Genomic DNA, 21,430 nt, shown 5'->3' on the forward strand with positions numbered 1-21,430 from the left:
CCACAAGAATGAAGCCACGATGCATTGGAAATGTAGATCAGTTCTGTTAAGTTGTGGGTGAACATATCAGACGACACAGCAATTCTTCAAACAGCTCTTGCTTATCCAGAGGCCAGAACAGAACAGAACTGAAGGGTTCAGTCAGCCTGCTTATATAGAGCTCCAGTACAACGTAACTGTAACAATTTTCTAAAACTATCCAATCACTGAACGTCACTTTCGATCCCTTATTTGCATAACTATCTACAGTATCCCCCTGCTGGCCCAGGGTGAGAACTTCCATGTTCCAAGTTCCATGTTTTGAGAACTTCCCAGCATACAGAGCATCCCTCTCTCGGGGTGCTTACCTTTATCACAGCCTTCAAAGCCCTTTGGCATCACTGGCCTGTCCAATCGTCCAATCAGGAAGGCTCCCAGGACAGTGCTGCGTAACACTCTCATGAGGCAGGAAAAGATACCCACCACCACCGAGTGGAAGAATAAAAAGTAGCTGAAGTTTACAAAGGCTTTCCTGAAAAGGAAGAGATGTCTCAGCTGAACAGTTCCACAGTCACCCCCCACATAAAAAAACTGGAGACAGGACCAGGTGTATTTGCTTTCGAACTACAGCAAACATAGCTCAGACCAAAGCATAAATATTCTCCAAGCCTGAATTTGAAGGCAGATGCAGTTGCACTGAGTTTGCTACAATATTCAGAAATGCTTAGTGATTGTTCCTGCGCGTAGCTTAAGGAAATAGAGGTCATATATAGCGCAAATTGAACAACTTTAATCATATAGTGTGAAGAGATTCAGAACTTACAGGGTTAAGAAGTTCTGAGTGACGTCTCCATAACCTGTGGCTATTGGCGTAGCTTTTGGATTGGAGCCCAGCACACTTCCTTGCGCCTCTCTGCTCTCCGTCCTCCGTCAGCTACTTGTAGCAGAGCTTTCGCAGCGCAGAAACTGTCGCTGTGCGTGTGTGTACCGAATCAAACACACTCAGGCGTTAGTGCGTATATCTTTCAGTCTTTAATCGTGTAGATAAACAACTCATATATCACCCGGCGACAGAGCGCTCATTTTGCTCCTTCACCGTGAGAAGCACGGAAGAACAGAACAGACACACAGAGAAAACACTCCCCTCTGTGAAACCCTAGCCACGCCTCAGGAATGTGAGACGTCACTCAGAACTTCTTAACCCTGTAAGTTCTGAATCTCTTCACACTATATGATTAAAGTTGTTCAATTTGCGCTAACTATACTTGTTGAATGGTTGAAAAAGCTTTACTGCATTGACCCTGGACCTCAAGAAGGTGTTAGAAAGAGCTTGTTGCTTCCAAGAAAATACAGATATACAAATGCATGTAAATGATGGGAAATAGACATAAGTGATTTCACCCCATTAATCACCTCTCTTGGAATACAAGAGGGTAGCACTTTGACTTGAATTACACAAGCAGCGCCATTGTCGTTCCCTGTGTTTGCAGCAGGGGGAGTCAAAGTAGACATTATTGGACTAGCAACTCCCATCAGCCTCAGTCAGCATAGTCAATGGTCAGAGATGATGGGAATTGTAGTACAACGGTATCTGAAGAGCACTAAGTTCATTATGCCTGGTTTATTGGTTTTTAATAAGGAATATAGGCAGACCAGAATATGAAAAGACAAGCAGAGACAAGAAATCTGACGACAGGGAGGAGACAGAAAGTCATATACGATTTTAAAAATTAAAGGTGGGCGCCATTTTGCAACACAGGTTTAAAGGTAAATTCTGGTTCTGAAAAAGACTATGGACTGTCGGTGTCATAAAAGGTTTGTTTAGGGACTCGAAGGATTTGCAACTTGGAGCTGATCGACATGTTCAGAAGAATCTTGTGGCAGAGGGAACATTTCAGATTGCGGGAAGGGAGAAAGCAAGAGTCTCATCACCATTAAAAAAAAACGAATGAAGAAACAGATAATCAGTGGTGGCCTTTTTATAAATATAACATGCTGCAGGGATAGCTCATACAATCATAGAATTGTAGAGTTGGAAGAATGGACCCAGGAGTCATCTAGTCCAACCCCCTGCAATGCAGGAATCTCAAAAAAAAAAAAAAAGCATCCATGATGTCAGGGAACTGACATCAGAGTCAGAGGTGGAGGCAAGGCTCCCAAGCGATGCTAGAGAGGGGGCCAGCAAGGAGAGAGGGAGCTCATCGGCTGGGGAAGGGAATCAGCGCAACACCAGTAGAGAAGGGGGGCAGATGGGGAATTCGGAGAGGGGTCTCCAAGACTCTTCACCCGAAAACAGTGAGGAGAGCACGGGCACTCCTCTGCCCACTCCCTCCCTGCGCAGAAGACTTCCGCGCAGGGAGAGTAGGAGGAGACTTCTTTGCTGGAAGAGGTTCAAAAAACACCCACTGGCGGATTCTGCTAGCGACTGAACAGCCACGGAGTGAAGGGCTGTCAGCCAGGACAGGTTAAACCAGGCAACCGGGCCCAGCAGTGGCGGTAACTTACGCACGAGCAACCCCTTATCACCATTACACATGATGACCATCCAATCTCTGATTAAAACCCTCCAAGGAAGGAAAGTCCACAACCTTCTGAGGGAGACTTCCCATCTTCCCATCTTGCGTGATTTTCCTAGGTGCCCTAATGGAATACCTTTATTCAAGGAACTGAAGTCCAGGAATAGTCTCACTCCCTGATACCAACCTGTTGTCAAGTGCCAGAGGTCTCTGATCGTCTTTTGGTGAAATCTTCGGCTGAAGAAAGACTCGAGAGCCTGCAAACAACTCCAGCCTCCTCAAAAGCATGACGAGGACAAAGGAAAGACTGTGAGGCAGAAAAGGAAGATGAAACTATTTTAAGAATATTATAACCACTGCAAGGAAGTGGAGATAAAGAGTTGTTTTCAGGTAAGTTCTACTCAGACCAGCTGAAATGAATGTAAAAGGACCCCCCTGGACAGTTAAGTCCAGTCAAAGGCGACTCTGGGGTTGCTTTTCAGGCCAAGGGAGCCAGCGTTTGTCCACAGATAGCTTTCCAGGTCTTGTGGCCAGCATGACTAAACTGCTTCTGGCACAACGGGACACCGTGATGAAAACCAGAGCGTACAGAAACACCATTTACCTTCCCACCACAGCAGTACCTATTTATCTACTTGCACTGGCATGCTTTAGAACTGCTAGGTTGGCAGGAGCTGGGACAGAGCAACGGGAGCTCACTCCATCATGAGGATTCGAACTGCTGACCTTCTGATTGGCAAGGCCAAGAGGCTCAGTGGTTTAGACCACAGCCCCACCAGCTCCCTACTTGAAATGAATGAACCTAAGATAGTGGTGTACAAACTTTTTTCAAAGAGGGCCAGATCTGATGAAGTGAAAGGCTGTGAGGGAGAACCAAAGAGCCAGGGTTGTTGACCTTTTTTTTTTGGATTGAAGTTGCTGAGGTTTTTTTTAGGATTTTACCCCTGGAAGTAAACTGCCACAGGGGGCGGATTTAACTGACCAGCAGGCTGGATTAGGCCCCTGAGATGGACTTTGGACCTGCCTGACCTAAGATAAGCATGCCCATTAACTTCAGTGGGTTTGCTGCATGCCCCCCCAATTGATCACAAGACACAACACATGCCCATCAACTTTGGGGGACCCAACTCCCTCAAATATTTTATGGGAGGGGAGCAAAGGGACCTCAGACCCTAGGAACTGGCTCCTATGCCACAGAACAATCACTCCAATCCTCAATCCCTCATCAGTGAATTAAAAAAAATATCTTTATTTGTTTAGTGGAATCTATACAGTGCTTAGCTGTTAAAACCTTCAAGCGCTTTATATAAAATACAATCGTACCTCAGAAGTCGAACGGAATATGTTCTGGAAGTCCGTTCGACTTCCAAAACATTCGAAAACCAAATTGCGGCTTCTGATTGGCTGCAGGAACCCACGGAACCCAAGTCAGACGTTCAGGTTACAAAGAACATTTGCAAACCAGAACACTCACTTCCGAGTTTGAGGCATTCAGGCGCCAAAACATTCGACTCACAAGGCATTTGACTTCCGAGGTATGACTGTAATATATACTATAAAGTAATCATTAACAAAAGAAGTTAGCCTTTTTCTTTTTTTTCGTTTACAAATTATAAAAAGCCGTTATTATTTTTAAGAAAAGAAAGCTATTCTTCTGAAAACTGTCACTTACATCACAGTTCCCCACTTGTCCAGAAGTTTGGCCCATTCACCATGTACCATGGGCAAAATAATCACATACACAAGAATCATCCCAGCTACAAACTGCATCAGATGCATGATCAGGTAACCTGGATGGAAGATAAAAGTTGTCAACGTGGAATCGGGGGAGAGGGATGGTAACACCAGCCCCCTATGAACTTATGCCAAAGGCCCGAGAGACAAGTTATCACATACCCCATATTATGTATGCGATTTGGTAAGCGGTGAATCTTCCCAGTGCTAGCTGTTGATGTAAAGACAAAAGGAAAGGACGGTTCGTTTATGCAGGCATGCCACAAACACAATTTGGAAGCAAAAAATATAAATAATATAAATATATAAATTGTGTTTCTGAGCACAGTTCCAAGTGTTGGTGCTGATCTTTAAAGCCCTATACCTGAAGGAGCGTCTCCACCTCCACTTTTGACTGAAAGAGTGTCCAGGTCCACCACATCCATGCTGGGATTTTTAAGGGGTTTTATTATTATTATTATTATTATTATTATTATTATTATTATTATTATATTTATACCTCGCATATCTGGCTAGGTTTCCCCAGCCACTCTGGGCAGCTTACAGCACATTAAAATTGTAAAACATCAAACATTAAAAATTTCCCAATACAAAGCTGCCTTCAGATGTCTACTAAAAGTCATATACAGTGGTGCCTCACTAGACGAAAAAATTCGTTCCGCGATTCTCTTCGTCTAGCGGTTTTTTCGTCTTGCGAAGCAAGCCCATTGACAGCTTAGCGGATTAGCGCTACAGCTGTCAAGCGGCTTCCAGCGATCAGCTGTTAAGCGGCTTATCAGCGGAATAGCTGATAAGCGGCTTAGCGGCTTAAGAAAAGGGCGGAAAAAGCGGAAAAAACCCGCGGGGGGACGCAAGATTTTTTCGTCTTGCGAAGCAACCCCATAGGGAAATTTGTTTTGCGAAGCGCCTCCAAAACGGAAAACCGTTTCGTCTAGCGGATTTTCCGTCTTGCGAGTCGTTCGTTTCGCGGGGCACCACTGTAGTTTATTTCCTTGACATCTGATGGGAGGGCATTCCACAGGGTGGGCACCACCACTGAAAAGGCCCTCTGCCTGGTTCCCTGAAACCTCACTTCTCACAGTGAGGGAACCGCCAAAAGGCCCTCGGAGCTGGACCTCAGTGTCCAGGCTGAATAATGGGGGTGGAGATGCTCCTTCAGATATAGCAATGAAAACTCCTATATAGGGGTGAAAATAAGAGGCTAGGAGTAAAAACTCACCACACATTGAGTAGATGGCACAGTTTCCGATTCCGATTCCGATTCCGTCAGAAAGTAGCTCTTCTTGCCTGCCCGCAGCAGCTTTATGTGTTTTCTAGTGAGGAAAGAGTTTTTTAAAATGTTTGGAGACATTGCTCTAGTAGGTGACATCTGGATCTTTTGAAAGGCAGGTCCCATCATCCCCAGCCAGCATGCCCAATTTTAGCATCAGTAGCCAGATACCTAAAATCAGGAGCAGCGTGGTGCCCTCCTGATATTGCTAGACTACAATACCCATCATCCCTGACCATTGGACATGCTGGTTTAGACTGATGGGAATTGTAGTCCCACGGCATCTGTAAGCACCACATTGGCTACTTCTTCCCTAAGAATCTATCACACAGAAGAAGGAAATTTGTGTGTTGCCACCACCAGCCAGAAGTGCCAACTTGCCCCCGCAACCGTGGGTGCCCGGGGCCAAGGGTGCCATGCAGCGTGCATGCCGCTGGCACCAAAATTTGTGGGTGCCTAGCCCCTTCATGGGCAATTTTGTGGGTGCTCGGGCACTTAGGACCCCAGGGAGTTGGCATCTACGCCACCACCACAAGAGAAGCTCAGTTGCACACTCCCCAGGAGTAATCAGTTTAAGTTCACCTTAAAAAAAGTTATTTATTGTTGCATATAGAAACCTTCCACAGTTTCCCTCCAACTTCATCAGTTTATGACAGTACAGTGGTACATCTGGATGCGAACGTGACCCGTTCCAGAGCCCCGTTCGCATCCTGAAGCGAACGTAAGATGTGACTGCGCGTCTGCGTGTGCACGGGTCGCGTTTCCCCGCTTGCGCGCATGCACGTGACATGATTTTGAGCACATGCGCGAGCAGCGAAACCTGAGCGGAGCGTAACCCAAAAATATTTAAGCTGAAGCATATTCATCCCAAGGTATGACTGTACCACGAAGTCTTGCTTTTTTAAACACTTGTCTTGCTATTTTTAACACTTGATTGGGAGGCGCCCAGAGTGGCTGGGGAAACCCAGCCAGATGGGCAGGGTATAAATAAATTATTATTATTATTATTATTATTATTATTATTATTATTATTATTACTGCTGCTTTGTCAGGGAGCAGTTTCACGGGAAGACCACATGAAAAAGCATTCTCCATTTGTGGATCTAGCAAGGGTCTTGGCCCACAGGGTTGCAGAAAACACCCAGTTTCACTGAGAGCTGATCCAGCAGTGCCACAGATGACTTCAGTTAGTATTATGTCTCCATTGGCATTTTCGTTAACCACAGTTTGCCCAGACCACAGTATAGCAAGCTCACTATTACCCCACACTGTCAACTGTGGTTTGTCGCCGGCGAAAATGCCCATATGAAAACCATGCTAACCACAGTTATCATCAAACCTGAAAGGGAAGAGGGAATGTCTGTGCAAGTGGGCAAGCCCAGTGGACGTTCCCAAATCCTGATAAGGCAATTGCCAGTATTATTTTTGCCCTAGGATATCCACAGCTTATCCATACCTGTAGCAGGCTAACATTAACAGTACGTAAGCAACACTCATGACAGAGGAAGTAGCAGTTGTGCAAATCCAAACACCTGTGAAATAAGCAAAAAGACACAATCCATACAATATTCTGTCTTTGAACACAATGGAAAATATGAACTGACTTAGCCATGCCAGAAGCACTTTCAGTTTAAAAACAAACAATGCAAAACATGTGCTTATCACTGATCTTCTAAACATCTGTACTGTACTGAAACTCTGATGTGCTACAACATCTGCCTTTTAATCGTATAGGGATAAACATGTATCCTTGCTTTAAAACTCTGCTTGGTTCTTCCCTTGTGAATTGCTCTGGGTAGATTTGGAAGGGCAAAACTTAAAATGGATACACCACATGAAAAAAATTTACATTGAGATCTGGCCATGCTAGGGTTTGTCAACATTCAGAGAAGAAACCTGAACTTCTGAACATGGAACAGCCCTCTCAGAGCAGAGCACCACGATGCTCATGAGCAGAGATGAGAAACTCAGACCCATGAGCCAAATCATGGCTGAGGTTACTACCCCTCTACTACTGTCCATGCTAGCTCGCTCAACCATTGCTACTGTGACCTTTCTTTTATCAAGATGATCAGGCGACAGCAAAAACTGCAAGGTTTTTAGCAGGGTCAATTAGAATAAGATCTATTATTTGGTTATTGATTGAAACCTCCAAAATGTACCGTATTTTTTGCTCTATAAGACTCACTTTTTCCCTCCTAAAAAGTAAGGGGAAATGTGTGTGCGACTTATGGAGCGAATGCAGGCTGTGCAGCTATCTCAGAAGCCAGAACAGCAAGAGGGATTGCTGCTTTCGCTGCGCAGCAATCCCTCTTGCTATTCTGGCTTCTGAGATTCAGAATATATTTTTTCTTGCTTTTCTCCTCCAAAAACTAGGTGCGTCTTGTGGTCTGGTGCGCCTTATAGAGCGAAAAATACGGTATTTTGTATAGTTAAGTTTTCACCTCTATCTTCAGTACGTTTTTTGTTTTGTTTTGTTTTGTTTTGTTTTGTTTTGTTTTGTTTTGTTTTGTTTTGTTTTGTTTTGTTTTGTTTTGTTTTGTTTTGTTTTGTTGTTATGGCTAGTGGTTGTTATGGCTAGATGCAAATAAAGATTATTCTGATTCATATAATACCCTCTTGTCCATCTAGCCCCAGCAGGTCCTCCTCCAAATAATACAATAGTTAGATTTAAGATGCAAAACTTTCCCCCTACCTTCTGCAACGGTATTGAATTCTCCAAAATACTTGGAAATGGCCATGATTTCCTCTAATTTGCCAAGAGAAGACTGAAGCCACTGGTCTAGCAATATTTTAAGATTTTTTAGCATGTCGAGAAAAATCTTGGATACAATAAATTCACCTACAACAAACTGGAGGATACACAGAAGATGAAGACAAAAACAGTGGCTATCTCAAAAGAAAAATGATAGGATAAAACAACATATTATACAGTTGTACCTCAGGTTAAGAACTTAATTCGTTCTGGAGGTCCATTCTTAACCTGAAACTGTTCTTAACCTGAGGTACCACTTTAGCTAATGGGGCCTCCTGCTGCCACTGCTGCACGATTTCTGTTCTAATCCTGAAGCAAAGTTCTTAACCCGAGGTACTATTTCTGGGTTAGCGGAGTCTGTAACCTGAAGCGTCTGTAACCTGAAGCATCTGTAACCCGAGGCACCACTGTAACTACTGGTAGTTATTAATATACAGTCATAACTTGCATCTGGAACGCCTTGTGAGTTGTACGTTTTGGCTCCTGAACGCCGCAACCCCGGAAGTGAGTGTTCTGGTTTGTGAACATTCTTTGGAAGCCAAACATCCGACAGGGATTCCGCAGCTTCCGATTGGCTGCAGGAACTTCCTGCAGCCAATCAGAAGCCATGTTTTGGTTCCTGAACGTTTTGGAAGTCAAATGGACTGCCAGAACGGATTCCGTTCAACTTCCAAGGTACCTAGAAATGACAAAGGACCAAGAAACTATTCAGAAATCATTATGTCTCTCTGCTGAATGATATAAAGGAAGATATAGGGTGGTCTTTAACTTGTACAATTAATGTCACTAGGGACTCAGCTACATTAGTAAAGAAAATAGGGGGGAAAGGTGTTTTAAATGTGTTATAACACTGACACCAGATGGCATCCTCCAGCAAAGTGATTTTCCATTATGAGCTTTACAACACGTTTTCCTGAAACATTTTTTGATGTGTCTAGATCCAGCCTAGGACTGTGATTTAATGTTTCTCAACTGACTTGAGAAGGAAAGGAAAAGGAACTATTAAAACAATGACCCAGAAGCTGTACGCCAGCTCCCTCGGCCAATAAAGCGAGATGAGCGCGCAACCCCAGAGTCGTCCGCGACTGGACCTAATGGTCAGGGGTCCCTTTACCTTTTACTTTTCTTCTCATACACAACAATTGAATACAGCAGTGTCTTTTCAGTAGTTTCTTGAGGGGGGGATTAGCCCATCTCTGACTCTTTTTTAATTTTTAATTAATTAAGTTTTAATTTTTCTACTTTCACTTTTATTTTTATTCACAATAGCCATCATTTTTATTGTATTCTTTATGTGTTTATGCCAATCAACTTTATTTTTTAAAAAAGACTGGCACCAGGCACATCCACACTACCACCCGTAGTTTCAGTGCCAGATTTATGTATAAGCTAAACAAGCTATAGCTTAAAAGGACCCCGGACCATTAGGTCCAGTCGTGGCTGACTCTGGGGTTGCGGCGTTCATTTCTCTTTATTGGCCGAGAGAGCCGGCGTACAGCTTCCAGGTCATGTGGCCAGCATGACTAAGCCGCTTCTGGCGAAACCAGAGCAGCGCACGGAAACGCCGTTTACCTTCCCGCCGCAGTGGTACCTATTTATCTACTTGCACTTTGACATGCTTTCAAACTGCTAGGTTGGCAGGAGCAGGGACCGAGCAACGGGAGCTCACTCCGTGGCGGGAATTCGAACCGCCAACCTTCTGATCGGCAAGTCCTAGACTCTGTGGTCTGCCCTGCAGACATTCATAATTTAATCTGGTGGCCAGCATGACTAAGCCCCTTCTGGCGAACCAGAGCAGTGCACAGAAACTATTTATCTACTTGCAGTTTGACATGCTTTCGAACTGCTAGGTTGGCAGGAGCAGGGACTGAGCAATGGGAGCTTACCCCATCACGGGGATTTGAACCACTGACCTTCTGATCGGCAAGTCCTAGACTCTGTGGTTTAACCCACAGTGCCACCTGCTCCCCCTTAAACAAACTATAGATTAGGGCCTCAAAAATTTAAAGGGAAAAAAACCTGGATGCACATTTCCAGAATATAAGATTTAAAAAGCCAAATAAAATAAAACCTACATACAGCAACAGTGTTTTGTGCTGTGTAGGCTCTGTAGGCTCCTATTTTTTTGTGTGCAAATGGCTTTAGATACCTATTAGGTCCATAAATTACCATATAGCATATATTCAGCACAAAAAACAGTGACAATTTGTTGTAGACAAAAGACAGCTGGACATATAAAGGGCCCCATTACCTTCAGTAGCTTAGGGCCTCATCAAACCTAAATCCGGCCCTGCAGACATTCATAATTTAATCTGGTCTCCAACACATGGAGTCTAGGCTCTAGCACAGCTACTGAAGAATTTAACAGAAGCAGCTACGCTTTGCCAGCTCAGGGAATGAGGTCATGCAGCTCCTTTACTTACTGTATAGAGGGAGACAAAGAGAAGGACAGTAGTGGCAATCATTCTGCTTGGGAATCGAAAGTAAGGGTCCCATTGATACATCTTCCTCCTAATCCAGGATTTCTGAGTTGGCCTGTTAGTACACAAAATGCAGGTGTGGCCAGTGAGGAGGAGCAGAGGTGAGCACACACACACACACACACACACACACCCTGACAACAACACTGCTGCTTGTTGGAATTTGGTAAACTTACTGCAGAAATCAGTAGTCTGGCAAGACTGTTGGTGGGAAGAGTAAGGGAAATGTGTGGTTTATTACTCACGGCAAACAAAATGGTTGTACGTACAGTGGTACCTCGGTTTTCGAACGTCTCAGAAGTCAAACGTTTCGGTTTTCAAACACCGAAAACCCGGAAGTAACTGCTTCAGTTTTCGAACGCTTTTCGGATGTGCCACGCGGCTTCCGTATTGAGTTTTCCAGAAGTAAATGCTTCCAGAAGTAGCAGCTTTGGTTTTCGAACATTTTGGAAGTCGAACAGTATTCCGGAATGGATTACGTTCGAAAACCGAGGGACCACTGTATTTGTTTTCCATGGAGCCAAGAAGAAAACATGCATGCTAGCTCATACTGATATGGAAGCAGGTAGCAGTGTACTTTACCAACAAGCAGTTACTAAAAGGACACTCCTCAGTGAGGGGAAAGAGGCTTTCCTTGTTGTCTATCGCCACCCCCAGCCCCGGTTTGCATAATGTATTTGAAGTATTGTTGCTTTACTCCCCAAACCCCTCTCTCTGTCTGGTACATGATCACTGCAAGAGGCCAGAGGCACACAGCCACCCTGCTGACAAATCCTTACTGAATATATACAGTGGTGCCCCGCAAGACGAACGCCTCGCATAACGGAAAACCCACTAGACGAAAGGGTTTTCCGTTTTGGAGGCGCTTCGCAAAACAAATTTCCCTATGGGCTTGCTTCGCAAGACAAAAAAATCTTGCGAGTTCCCGCAGTTTTTTCCCCCCTTTCCCCCCCTTTTCCTAAGCCGCTAAGCTGCTTATCAGCGGATCCGCTAAAAGCCTCTAAACCGCTAATAGCGCTAATCCGCTAAGCTGTCAATGGGCTTGCTTCGCAAGACGAAAAAACCGCTAGATGAAGAGCCTCACGGAACGGATTAATTTCCTCTTGCGAGGCACCACTGTATTGTATGAAATGAGTGATGACTTAGGAAAGGCAAAAGGATGATCAGCCTCCTCTGCCTTGCAGAATGTTCTGACTGCTAGTGGGAGTCCCTTTCCTCTCTTGGTGTCAGGAGGCTTACTCAGCAACTCCCGGCTGGTTGCCAGGAATGTACAAAGACAAGGGAATGTTGGTGTGATGGCCTGGGATTCAGACTCGGATGCTGAACCTGAGGAATCCCAGCCTGCACAGGGTTCCCCGCCTCCAGAACCAGCTGAGCCAGGGCTGGGGCATGAACCTGAAGGGTCCTCACCTGTGCTGGATCCTCAGGTGCAGGCATCAGCTGAAGCTGCTCTGACCCCTGAGGTGATGGAGGACCCATTGCCTGCAGGTGCTCCACTCTCAGCCCCATCAGAGGAAGCTGAGGTTGCCTCTGGGTCCGGTAACCCTCCAGCCTCTCCTGAGCTGCAGAGGCTCAGGGCAGAGAGGCAGAGGGAACTAAGTTCTCGCAGGAGGAGGGCTCGCCTCCAAGCCAGGAGAGGCGAGGCACCAGAGGATCGGGGCCGCCCTATGCCTCGGGGCAGATAAAAGCCAGCCAGCCCCAGTCCCAGGTTGCGGGAGCAACATTGTTGGTTGCTAGTTCCTGCCTGAACCCTGTCCTGCTTTCCTGCCTGAGCTCCCGCCCCGCCCGGGCTCCCTGCTTGCATGCCTGTTCCTGACTTCACCCGACTCCCTGCCCTGCACCCAGCTTCACCTACTACGGACTGCCTCCACATTGCACCTTTGACCACGGACCGGACTTGGACCTCGCATCTCGGGTAACCCACGGGATCAGCACAGTTTCTTACCGTCCTCTTTTTATTCAATATTTACAGAGAGAGGCTATAGAACCCAGCCTCTTGAATAATGGCATTGTCCCGAGTGACTCTCCACCCCCTGTCTCTCCCACCTCTTCATTGGTCACTTCTATACGTGCTGCTATGTGTCCTCTGCTTTTGAGCTCTTTGCTCTTCCTCCTCCTCCTCCTCCTGTCCCATTATTTCCCAACTTTCCCCCTCATCTGCTTCTGAGCTGTAACTTCCCTCAAACCCCTGTTGTAATTCTGAACTGTCTTCCTCTCCCTCCTCCCTGGAAGGGTCAAGATGGGGAGGCAGTCTCCACCATTCCTCCTCTGTCCAGTCCCTGACACTTGGCAAAAGTTCAAATGCCCAGAGGAAGACTCTCATCCATATATTTTTTCAGGGTGTGATCTGGGCCTTACTGGTGTCTCCTGTATAGGTACCGTATTTTTCGCCCTATAGGACGCACTTTTTCCCCTCCAAAAATGAAGGGGAAATGTGTGTGCGTCCTATGGGACGAATGCAGGCTTTCGCTGAAGCCTGGAGAGTGAGAGGGGTCGGTGCGCACTGACCCCTCTTGCTCTCCAGGCTTCAGGAAGCTATCCGCAAGCCATGGGAGAGCTGCGCAACTTCGCCTGCACCCAGAAGCCTGGGGCGCGCTGAGCTCAGCACGCCCCAGGGTTTGGGCTTGCGGATAGCAGCCTGTTCTAGGGCTGGGGTTGGGGGAAGCTCGGGCTTCCCCCGCCCCAGCCCCACGCCTGGGGGGGAAATATTTTTTTTTTCTTTATTTCCCCCCCAAAAAACTAGGTGCGCCCTATGGGCCAGTGCGCCCTATGGGGCGAAAAATATGGTAGGTGGCAGATATAAGGGTAGCCGTAAGTCAGCAAACATAAATCTGAGAATGACGGACAGTGAGAGTGGCACGGGGAAACAATAGGTTTGAGCTTGTTTCTCCCAAGCTTTTCCTGCATTGCTTCTTCAGAGCATGTGGAACTGGCCCGTTATTGAAAAGCCATGGCAGCTCCTTCACTCAACTTCTTAATTTTTGAAGGAGTTTGATCACTCCTCCCAGCTGGAGAGAGAGTTTGCTCAGATGGGGATTATCATCAAGTCTGGCATGAACATTTTTCTTTAGTTCAAAAGGGGAAATGACCCCAAAACAGAACGATTCCTCACTCCGGTAGCGGTTTCCTCAGCAATTGCTGGACATACAGTATCTGATGCGTTTCCACAAAAGAAGTCTCCTCCTGGGTAGGAAGCAGAAGGAAAGAGTTATGTATGATTCCAAGAATTTCATTTAAGAGTTGCGGGATTCTGTAATTACAGATGTGCTATTCTTGGGCTGAATCCAATACAGCAGGTGTGCCAGAGCTCTGGCCCACCAAATGTTGCTAATCCTTAGCCACCATCCTTAGCCAGTGGCCATGTTCGCTGGGGCTTATGGGTATTGTAATTTAGCAATACCAATTGTTATGTATTCAGTGGTCTTTGTTTGCCTGAGCTTGAGTGTGGACTAAGGATTCTGAGCTCCTGTGTTCTGATTCGATGCACGATATCCAATCACAGAACATTTCAGGATTTGGGCCTCTGCCATTGGCCCTTAAACTCTGACGCAGCTTGTAAGTTTAGACAGCCAATCACGGTGGGAGTGGCCCAAACCTTCAGAAATGTATACAGTGGTACCTCGGGTTACAAACACCTTGGGTTACAAACACTTCAGGTTACAGACTCCATTAACCCAGAAGTAGTACCTCGGGTTAAGAAGTTTACCTCAGGTTGAGAACAGAAATCGCATGCTGGCGGTGCGGTGGAAGCAGGAGGCCCCGTGTTAAGTTGTGGGTTGACATAGCTGACGACCAGCGATTTCTCCAAATAGCTCTTTATTTCGTAAGCTGGAATAGAACTGACTGCAAACAGCTCAGCCGGCCTGCTTTTATAGGCAGCCGGCTTTCAACATTGTAACAACAACAGCCCAGAGTTCCCGCCTAAAATAACTGACGCGGACCTGAGGGAAAACTATCTACAGACCTGAGTGAAAACTATACACAGTATCCCCCTGCTGGCCCAGGGTGAAACTTCACTACATAACACCCCATTAGCTAAAGTGGTACCTCAGGTTAAGAATGGTTTCAGGTTAAGAACGGACCTCCGGAACGAATTAAGTTCGTAACCAGAGGTACCACTGTATAAGCAGTTGCTTTGCCCCTGTTGTCCAGTTCTGTTAGTTCAATAAAGGTTCTTGCTGTTATCATTACGTCTTGCCTCGTGGGAACCCACCTACACCCCACCAATGGTCTCCATACTTGTAATACATACATAGGAATGTTTAAGCCTATTTATTTGATGTGTTAATCTGTGTTTACTTTGCGGGGGGGGCCAAACTATGTGAGGACATCCTATGTCCACAGGGCAAGCACATAGGGCACATCCCACCCCGGCTTGTTGTGCAGGAACAGAGCAGGCACTGCAATATGCCTCGGGTGTTTTCTTGCTCAGAGCCCAAGAATCTGGCCCAAAAGAAGCAAAAGCCAGCCAAATGAGGATTCATCAGGATTCCACACTTTGCAAACAAGGAAGCAACAAATGGATCCACCTCTTTGTAAGCGATAGCTACAAAATGGTGGTTTGTCAACAGCCGTTTTAGTTTGCCGTGTAATTAGGAAGTCTGTGGAGAACTAAGAGACCACAGAGGGCTTTACGACTGGAGAGGTTGGGTTGGTGACAGAGGATTTCAAGAGCTGACTGACAAGTCTTCCCAAAATATTTGGAACGTTACAGTTTTGCTCCTAAAAAACAGTCCAGATGGGTCCAACACAGTAATCTTCATCAGAGGCCATTCTCTGTGTGCTTCATTGGAGGGAGGTGCAGAGGGTTGTGACACAAGGACCAAGGCACCCCATCTGAGGAATGTTCTCTACAAGGAAGCATGCCTGCGACCATCATTATCCATTGCTAAGCTAAGATCTTTTTATTCACTCAGGCCTTTGGGGACTAAGCTGGCCTCCATGATGATGCTCATCTATTGGGGTGGAGCTAGGATTTGTCATTACAGTCATACCTTGGAAGTTGAATAGCCTAGTTCTCGAACGTTTTGGGTCCTGAATGATCAAAACCCGGAAGTGACAATTCCGGTTTTTGAACACTGTTTTGCTTCCGTGGTTTCCGATTGGCTGCAGGACCTTCCTGCAGCCAATCGGAAGCCGTGCTTTGGTTTTCAAACCTTTTGGAAGTCAAACAGACTTCAGGAATGGATTCCATTCGACTTCCAAGGCACGGCTGTATTATTATGATGTTATTGGATGAGCATTTTTGGTATTTTATATTATACATTGTTTTAGTTTTCTTGTTTACTGTTGTGTTTTTTTTAGGTGTTGTGTTCTATCTTGTTAAGTCACTTTTGAGGCCTTCTTTGTAAAATAGACAAAAAAAACTACTAACAAATGTCAATAATAATACAGTAGTACCTTGGGTTAAGAACTTAATTCGTTCCAGAGGTCCGTTCTTAACCTGAAACTGTTCTTAACCTGAGGCGAGCTTTCGCTAATGGGGCCTCCTGCTGCCGCTAGCACGTGATTTCCGTTCTTATCCTGGGGCAAAGTTCTTAACCTGGAGCAACCACTTCCTGGTTAACGGAGTTTGTAACCCAAAGTATCTGTAACCTGAAGCGTCTGTAACCCGAGTTAGGTAAAGGTAAAGGGACCCCTGACCATTAGGTCCAGTCGTGACCGACTCTGGGGTTGCGGCGCTCATCTCGCTTTATTGGCCGAGGGAGCCAGCGTACAACTTCCGGGTCATGTAACCCGAGTTACCATTGTACTAATAATGCTGAATTTAAACAGAGAATGGTCAAAATAAGCAAATGAAAAATGTAAAGCATTGATAGAGCTGTACTTATTTCATGGCACAGTTAACTGCCATTTTCAGCAATGTACAGAATTCAGAAGGCAGGAGAAATGTTTTTGTTTTCAAAATAATTACAATAGGAAAATGTGATTATCACAAAATACTCACATTTACGGAGTCACGCCGACAACGGACTATTATGGCTTTCACAAAAATGCGAACAAATTGGCCTAGAAGGAAAAGATAGCACAGCAAAGAAGGCCAGCCCTTTATGAGGTTGTCATATTCACCCAAATACTAGGCAAAAAAAAAAAAAAAGCAGAATTACCAAAGGCAAACATTACACCACCTGTCATATACCCTGAAAGCTCAGCTTAAGTTATTAAGCCTGTCTTGTCCTGAAGGGCAGAATCAAGATCATAACTAAGATCAATGCACTCTGCCATTTGGGTTGATTTCCTAAATACTGGAGCCTGTGTGTGTGTGTGTGTGTGTGTGTGTGTGTGTCGCTTTATTGGCTGAGGGAGCCGACGTTTGTCCGCAGACAGCTTCCGGGTCATGTGGCCAGCATGACTAAGCCGCTTCTGGCGAACCAGAGCAGCACACGGAAATACTGTTTACCTTCCCGCCGGAGGTAAACCTATTTATCTACTTGCACTTTGTGCTTTTAAACTGCTAGGTTGGCAGGAGCAGGGACCAAACAACGGGAGCTCACTCCCTCGCAGCGATTCAAACCGCCGACCTTCTGATCGGCAAGTCCTAGGCTCTGTGGTTTAACCCACAGCGCCACCCACATCCATACACACACACACACACACACACACACACACACACACACACACATAGAGGGGTTGAGTATGGGCTTAGTTTGTTTCACCTGCACCATATCTGTAACCCTACCCTTGTTAGTGAATCCTTCGGTGAGAGACTAAAACCTCCTGAGACCCGGGCCCTAGCCCCTAAGGCAGTGGTGGCAAACCTTTTAGAAATCAAGTGCCCAAACCGCAACCAAAAACCCACTAATTTATCACAAAGTGCCAACGCGGAAACTTAAAGTGGGATAATAATGATTGTCTGCATGCGCACATACAAATAAATATACTGAAAGATAATGAGGGGAGGTTGCCCAGAGTTGTTGACCTTTTTCAGGGGGGTGCCAATAATTGTTTGGCTTTTAGGGGGAACTGCATGACATACGCTACCTATCGCACGTGACTCAGAAGCAACCAATAGTCTCAACGCTCACCGACAGCAACCAATCAGCATTCACCCTTGACACAGCCACACATCACACGCACTAACACCGCTAACTATCTCCTGCTCACGGCATCTACCAATTCCGAGCACAACCGAGTACGTTTCTGAGCACAATTCAAAGTGTTGGTGCTGACCTTTAAAGCCCTAAACGGCTTTGGTCCAGTATACCTGAAGAAGTGTCTCCACCTCCATCGTTCTGCCCGGACACTGAAGTCCAGCGCCGAGGGCCTTCGGGCGGTTCCCTCGCTGCAAGGAGCCAAGTTACAGGGAACCAGGCAGAGGGCCTTCTCGGTAGTGGCACCTGCCCTGTGGAACACCCTCCCATCAGATGTCAAAGAGATAAACAACTACCTAACATTCAGAAGACATCTGAAGGCAGCCCTGTTCAGGGTAGTTTTTAATGTGTGACATTTTAGTGTATTTTTGGTCTTTGTTGGAAGTCGTCCAGAGTGGCTGGGGAAACCCCGCCAGATGGGCTGGGTACAAATAAATTATTATTATTATTATTATTATTATTATTATTATTATTATTATTGCCAAATTGGTATTAGGGAGAAAGAAGGAGGAGATAGGAGGGTGCACAGGAAAGCCACAATGCTTGCAGAAGAGTAAGTTGCTATGGAGGACGTTTTAAGGGGGCAACCCACCAGGCCCAATACGAACTGCATATTTTCAGTAGCCATGAGGTCAGGAGGAGCAGAAATGGAGTGGCGTGTACTAGAAGAAAGCAGGGCTGGAACCCTGACAAGCAGAACACACTGTAGATGACCCTTGTAGGTCCTGTACAGTGAGCCAGTCCCAAATCAAACCATGCCCCCTTCTGCCTATTTCACAGCCATGTATCCTATATAAAAAAGGGACGTGGGTGGCGCTGTGGGTTAAACCACAGAGCCTAGGACTTGCCGATCAGAAGGTCGGCAGTTCAAACCCCCGTGACGGGGTAAGCTCCCGTTGCTCGGTCCCTGCTCCTGCCAACCTAGCAGTTCAAAAGCACGTCAAAGTGCAAGTAGATAAATAGGTACCACTCCGACAGGAAGGTAAATGGCGTTTCCGTGCGCTGCTCTGGTTCGCCAGAAGCGGCTTAGTCATGCTGGCCACATGACCTGGAAGCTGTACGCCAGCTCCCTTGGCCAATAAAATGAGATGAGTGCCACAACCCCAGAGTTGGTCATGACTGAACCTAATGGTCAGGGGTCCCTTTATCCTTTCTAAACCAACAGCTAAGTCTTTTGTCAAGTATCTTCAGTCTAGGAATCAACAGTCCCAGGCTTACTGGATTTTGTGCTTCATCTACTGCCAAGAGGGCAGACATGGGCCTTGATTTCTGAATTCTTTTCAGGCAGGGCTGCAGTTCAGCAGCAAAGCCGCATGGCTTGCATGCAAAAGCTCCCTGGTAGCTCCAGGGAAGCCTGAGAAAACTCTGAGGGCCATAAGCATTTCCATTCCTTCTCGGTGACTTCAGGGCAGGGTGTCCTCTGTTGAAAGCCCTCTAGTTTTGGCCCTGCTTTCTTGTGCCCTGTCCATGGTTCTGAGGACCTGACTCGTGTCTCCATTCTTCTTCCTTCCCAAAAGTTTTGGAGGCATCTAATTTCTGGACTGAAGGAATCATCCATGGCGCTTGTTCTCTCACACACAGTGGTGGTTCTTTCACAGGCCTTAGATTTCTACCACAGCTTTCCTCTGTAGGCCGTAAGGCCATGTACACAGATGCTAAGGCAGAGATGGCCTCCCAATACAGCAGTGTCACTAAGCTGATCTGGGTGGGGGAGTGGCAAGGTGAGGGCTCTACAGCTGCCCCAGCAGGACTCTACTGATACACCTGTGCAGCCCCAGCCTCACTGATGTCTTGTCCTGACCAATTCCCATCCAGGTAATAACAGCAAAATATAAAAATATAATAAAAGCTCAAACATTAAAAACTTCCCTAAACAGAGCTGCCTTCAGATGTCTTCTAAAAGTCAGATAGTTGTTTATTTCCTTGACATCTGGTGGGAGGGTGTTCCACAGAGTGGGTGCCACTACCGAGAAGGCCCTCTGCCTGGTTCTCTGGAGCATCACTTCTCACAGTGAGGGAACCACCAGAAGGCCCTTGGAGCTGGACCTCAGTCTGAACAATGGGGGTGGAGATGCTCCTTCAGGTATACTGGGCTTTAAAGGTCAGCACCAACACTTCAGCTATGCTGATTTTGGGATAGAAGTTCCACAGCATCATGCTGGCCATTGCAGAGGAGGCTCCCCCATTTAGGCTCTAGCCCCAGCAGGTAGACAGATAAGAGAGATGAGCACTTACGTTGTCGTCAGGGCACAAGAAATAGTCTACCACCGAGATGAACATCCTTTTAAAAAAATAACACTGGAGTTACAGGGATCCTAAGATGCTGTCTGTAGTCAAAATATATGTACTGTTTGTTCAGCAAAACTTCTGAGGCAAACTCCCATCTACCACATTCCTCATATTGGATTTGCATGGGCCCTCCATCCATACAGAAAGTACCATATTTTTTGCTCTATAGGACACACATAGGAGGGGGAGAACGGGGGGGGGGGAATTCTCATAGAATCATAGAGTTGGAAGAGACCACAAGGGCCATCGAGTCCAACCCCCTGCCAAGCAGGAAACACCATCAGAGCACTCCTGACATATGGTTGTCAAGCCTTTGCTTAAAGACCTCCAAAGAAGGAAACTCCACCACACTCCTTGGCAGCAAATTCCACTGTCGAACAGCTCTTACTGTCAGGAATTTCTTCCTAATGTTTAGGTGGGATCTTCTTTCTTTTTGTTTGGATCCATTGCTCCGTGTCCGCTTCTCTGGAGCAGCAGAAAACAACCTTTCTCCCTCCTCTATGTGACATCCTTTTATATATTTGAACATGGCTATCATATCACCCCTTAACCTCCTCTTCTCCAGGCTAAACATGCCCAGCTCCCTTAGCCGTTCCTCATAAGGCATCGTTTCCAGGCCTTTGACCATTTTGGTTGCCCTCCTCTGGACACGTTCCAGTTTGTCAGTGTCCTTCTTGAACTGTGGTGCCCAGAACTGGACACAGTACTCCAGGTGAGGTCTGACCAGAGCAGAATACAGTGGCACTATTACTTCCCTTGATCTAGATGCTATACTCCTATTGATGCAGCCCAGAATTGCATTGGCTTTTTTAGCTGCCGCATCACACTGTTGGCTCATGTCAAGTTTGTGGTCAACCAAGACTCCTAGATCCTTTTCACATGTACTGCTTTCAAGCCAGGTGTCACCCATCTTGTATTTGTGCCTCTCATTTTTTTTGCCCAAGTGCAATACTTTACATTTCTCCCTGTTAAAATTCATCTTGTTTGTTTTGGCCCAGTTCTCTAATCTGTCAAGGTCATTTTGAAGTGTGGTCCTGTCCTCTGGGGTGTTAGCCACCCCTCCCAGTTTGGTGTCATCTGCAAATTTGATCAGGATGCCCTTGAGTCCATCATCCAAGTCGTTGATAAAGATGTTAAATAAGACCGGGCCCAAGACAGAACCCTGTGGCACCCCACTAGTCACTCTTCTCCAGGATGAAGAGGAACCATTGATGAGCACCCTTTGGGTTCGGTCAGTCAGCCAGTTACAAATCCACTGAGTGGTAGCATAGTCAAGTCCGCATTTTACCAGCTTCTTTACAAGAATATCATGGGGC

The 21,430-nt window shown here is 46.2% G+C and overlaps 1 protein-coding gene across 3 annotated transcripts in view; it reads right to left on the minus strand.

The window, feature by feature from the left end:
• The window catches only part of LOC310834750 (stimulated by retinoic acid gene 6 protein-like), a 54,037-nt gene that overhangs the window by 5,611 nt on the left and 26,996 nt on the right, over window positions 1-21,430 (minus strand). For all 3 annotated transcript variants that reach the window (XM_083718976.1, XM_083718974.1, XM_083718975.1), the window contains exons 6-16: window positions 20,061-20,106; window positions 16,682-16,810; window positions 13,847-13,917; window positions 10,678-10,789; window positions 8,195-8,351; window positions 6,956-7,031; window positions 5,449-5,542; window positions 4,392-4,440; window positions 4,168-4,285; window positions 2,683-2,802; window positions 348-511 (exon numbers count right to left, since the gene is read on the minus strand). In XM_083718976.1, coding sequence (XP_083575102.1) covers window positions 348-511; window positions 2,683-2,802; window positions 4,168-4,285; window positions 4,392-4,440; window positions 5,449-5,542; window positions 6,956-7,031; window positions 8,195-8,351; window positions 10,678-10,789; window positions 13,847-13,917; window positions 16,682-16,810; window positions 20,061-20,106 — 1,136 coding nt within the window. The remainder of the gene's footprint in view (window positions 1-347; window positions 512-2,682; window positions 2,803-4,167; window positions 4,286-4,391; window positions 4,441-5,448; window positions 5,543-6,955; window positions 7,032-8,194; window positions 8,352-10,677; window positions 10,790-13,846; window positions 13,918-16,681; window positions 16,811-20,060; window positions 20,107-21,430) is intronic.

This window comes from Podarcis gaigeae (assembly GCF_964106915.1).
Source record: "Podarcis gaigeae genome assembly, chromosome: 17".
NCBI classification, from domain to species: domain Eukaryota; kingdom Metazoa; phylum Chordata; class Lepidosauria; order Squamata; family Lacertidae; genus Podarcis; species Podarcis gaigeae.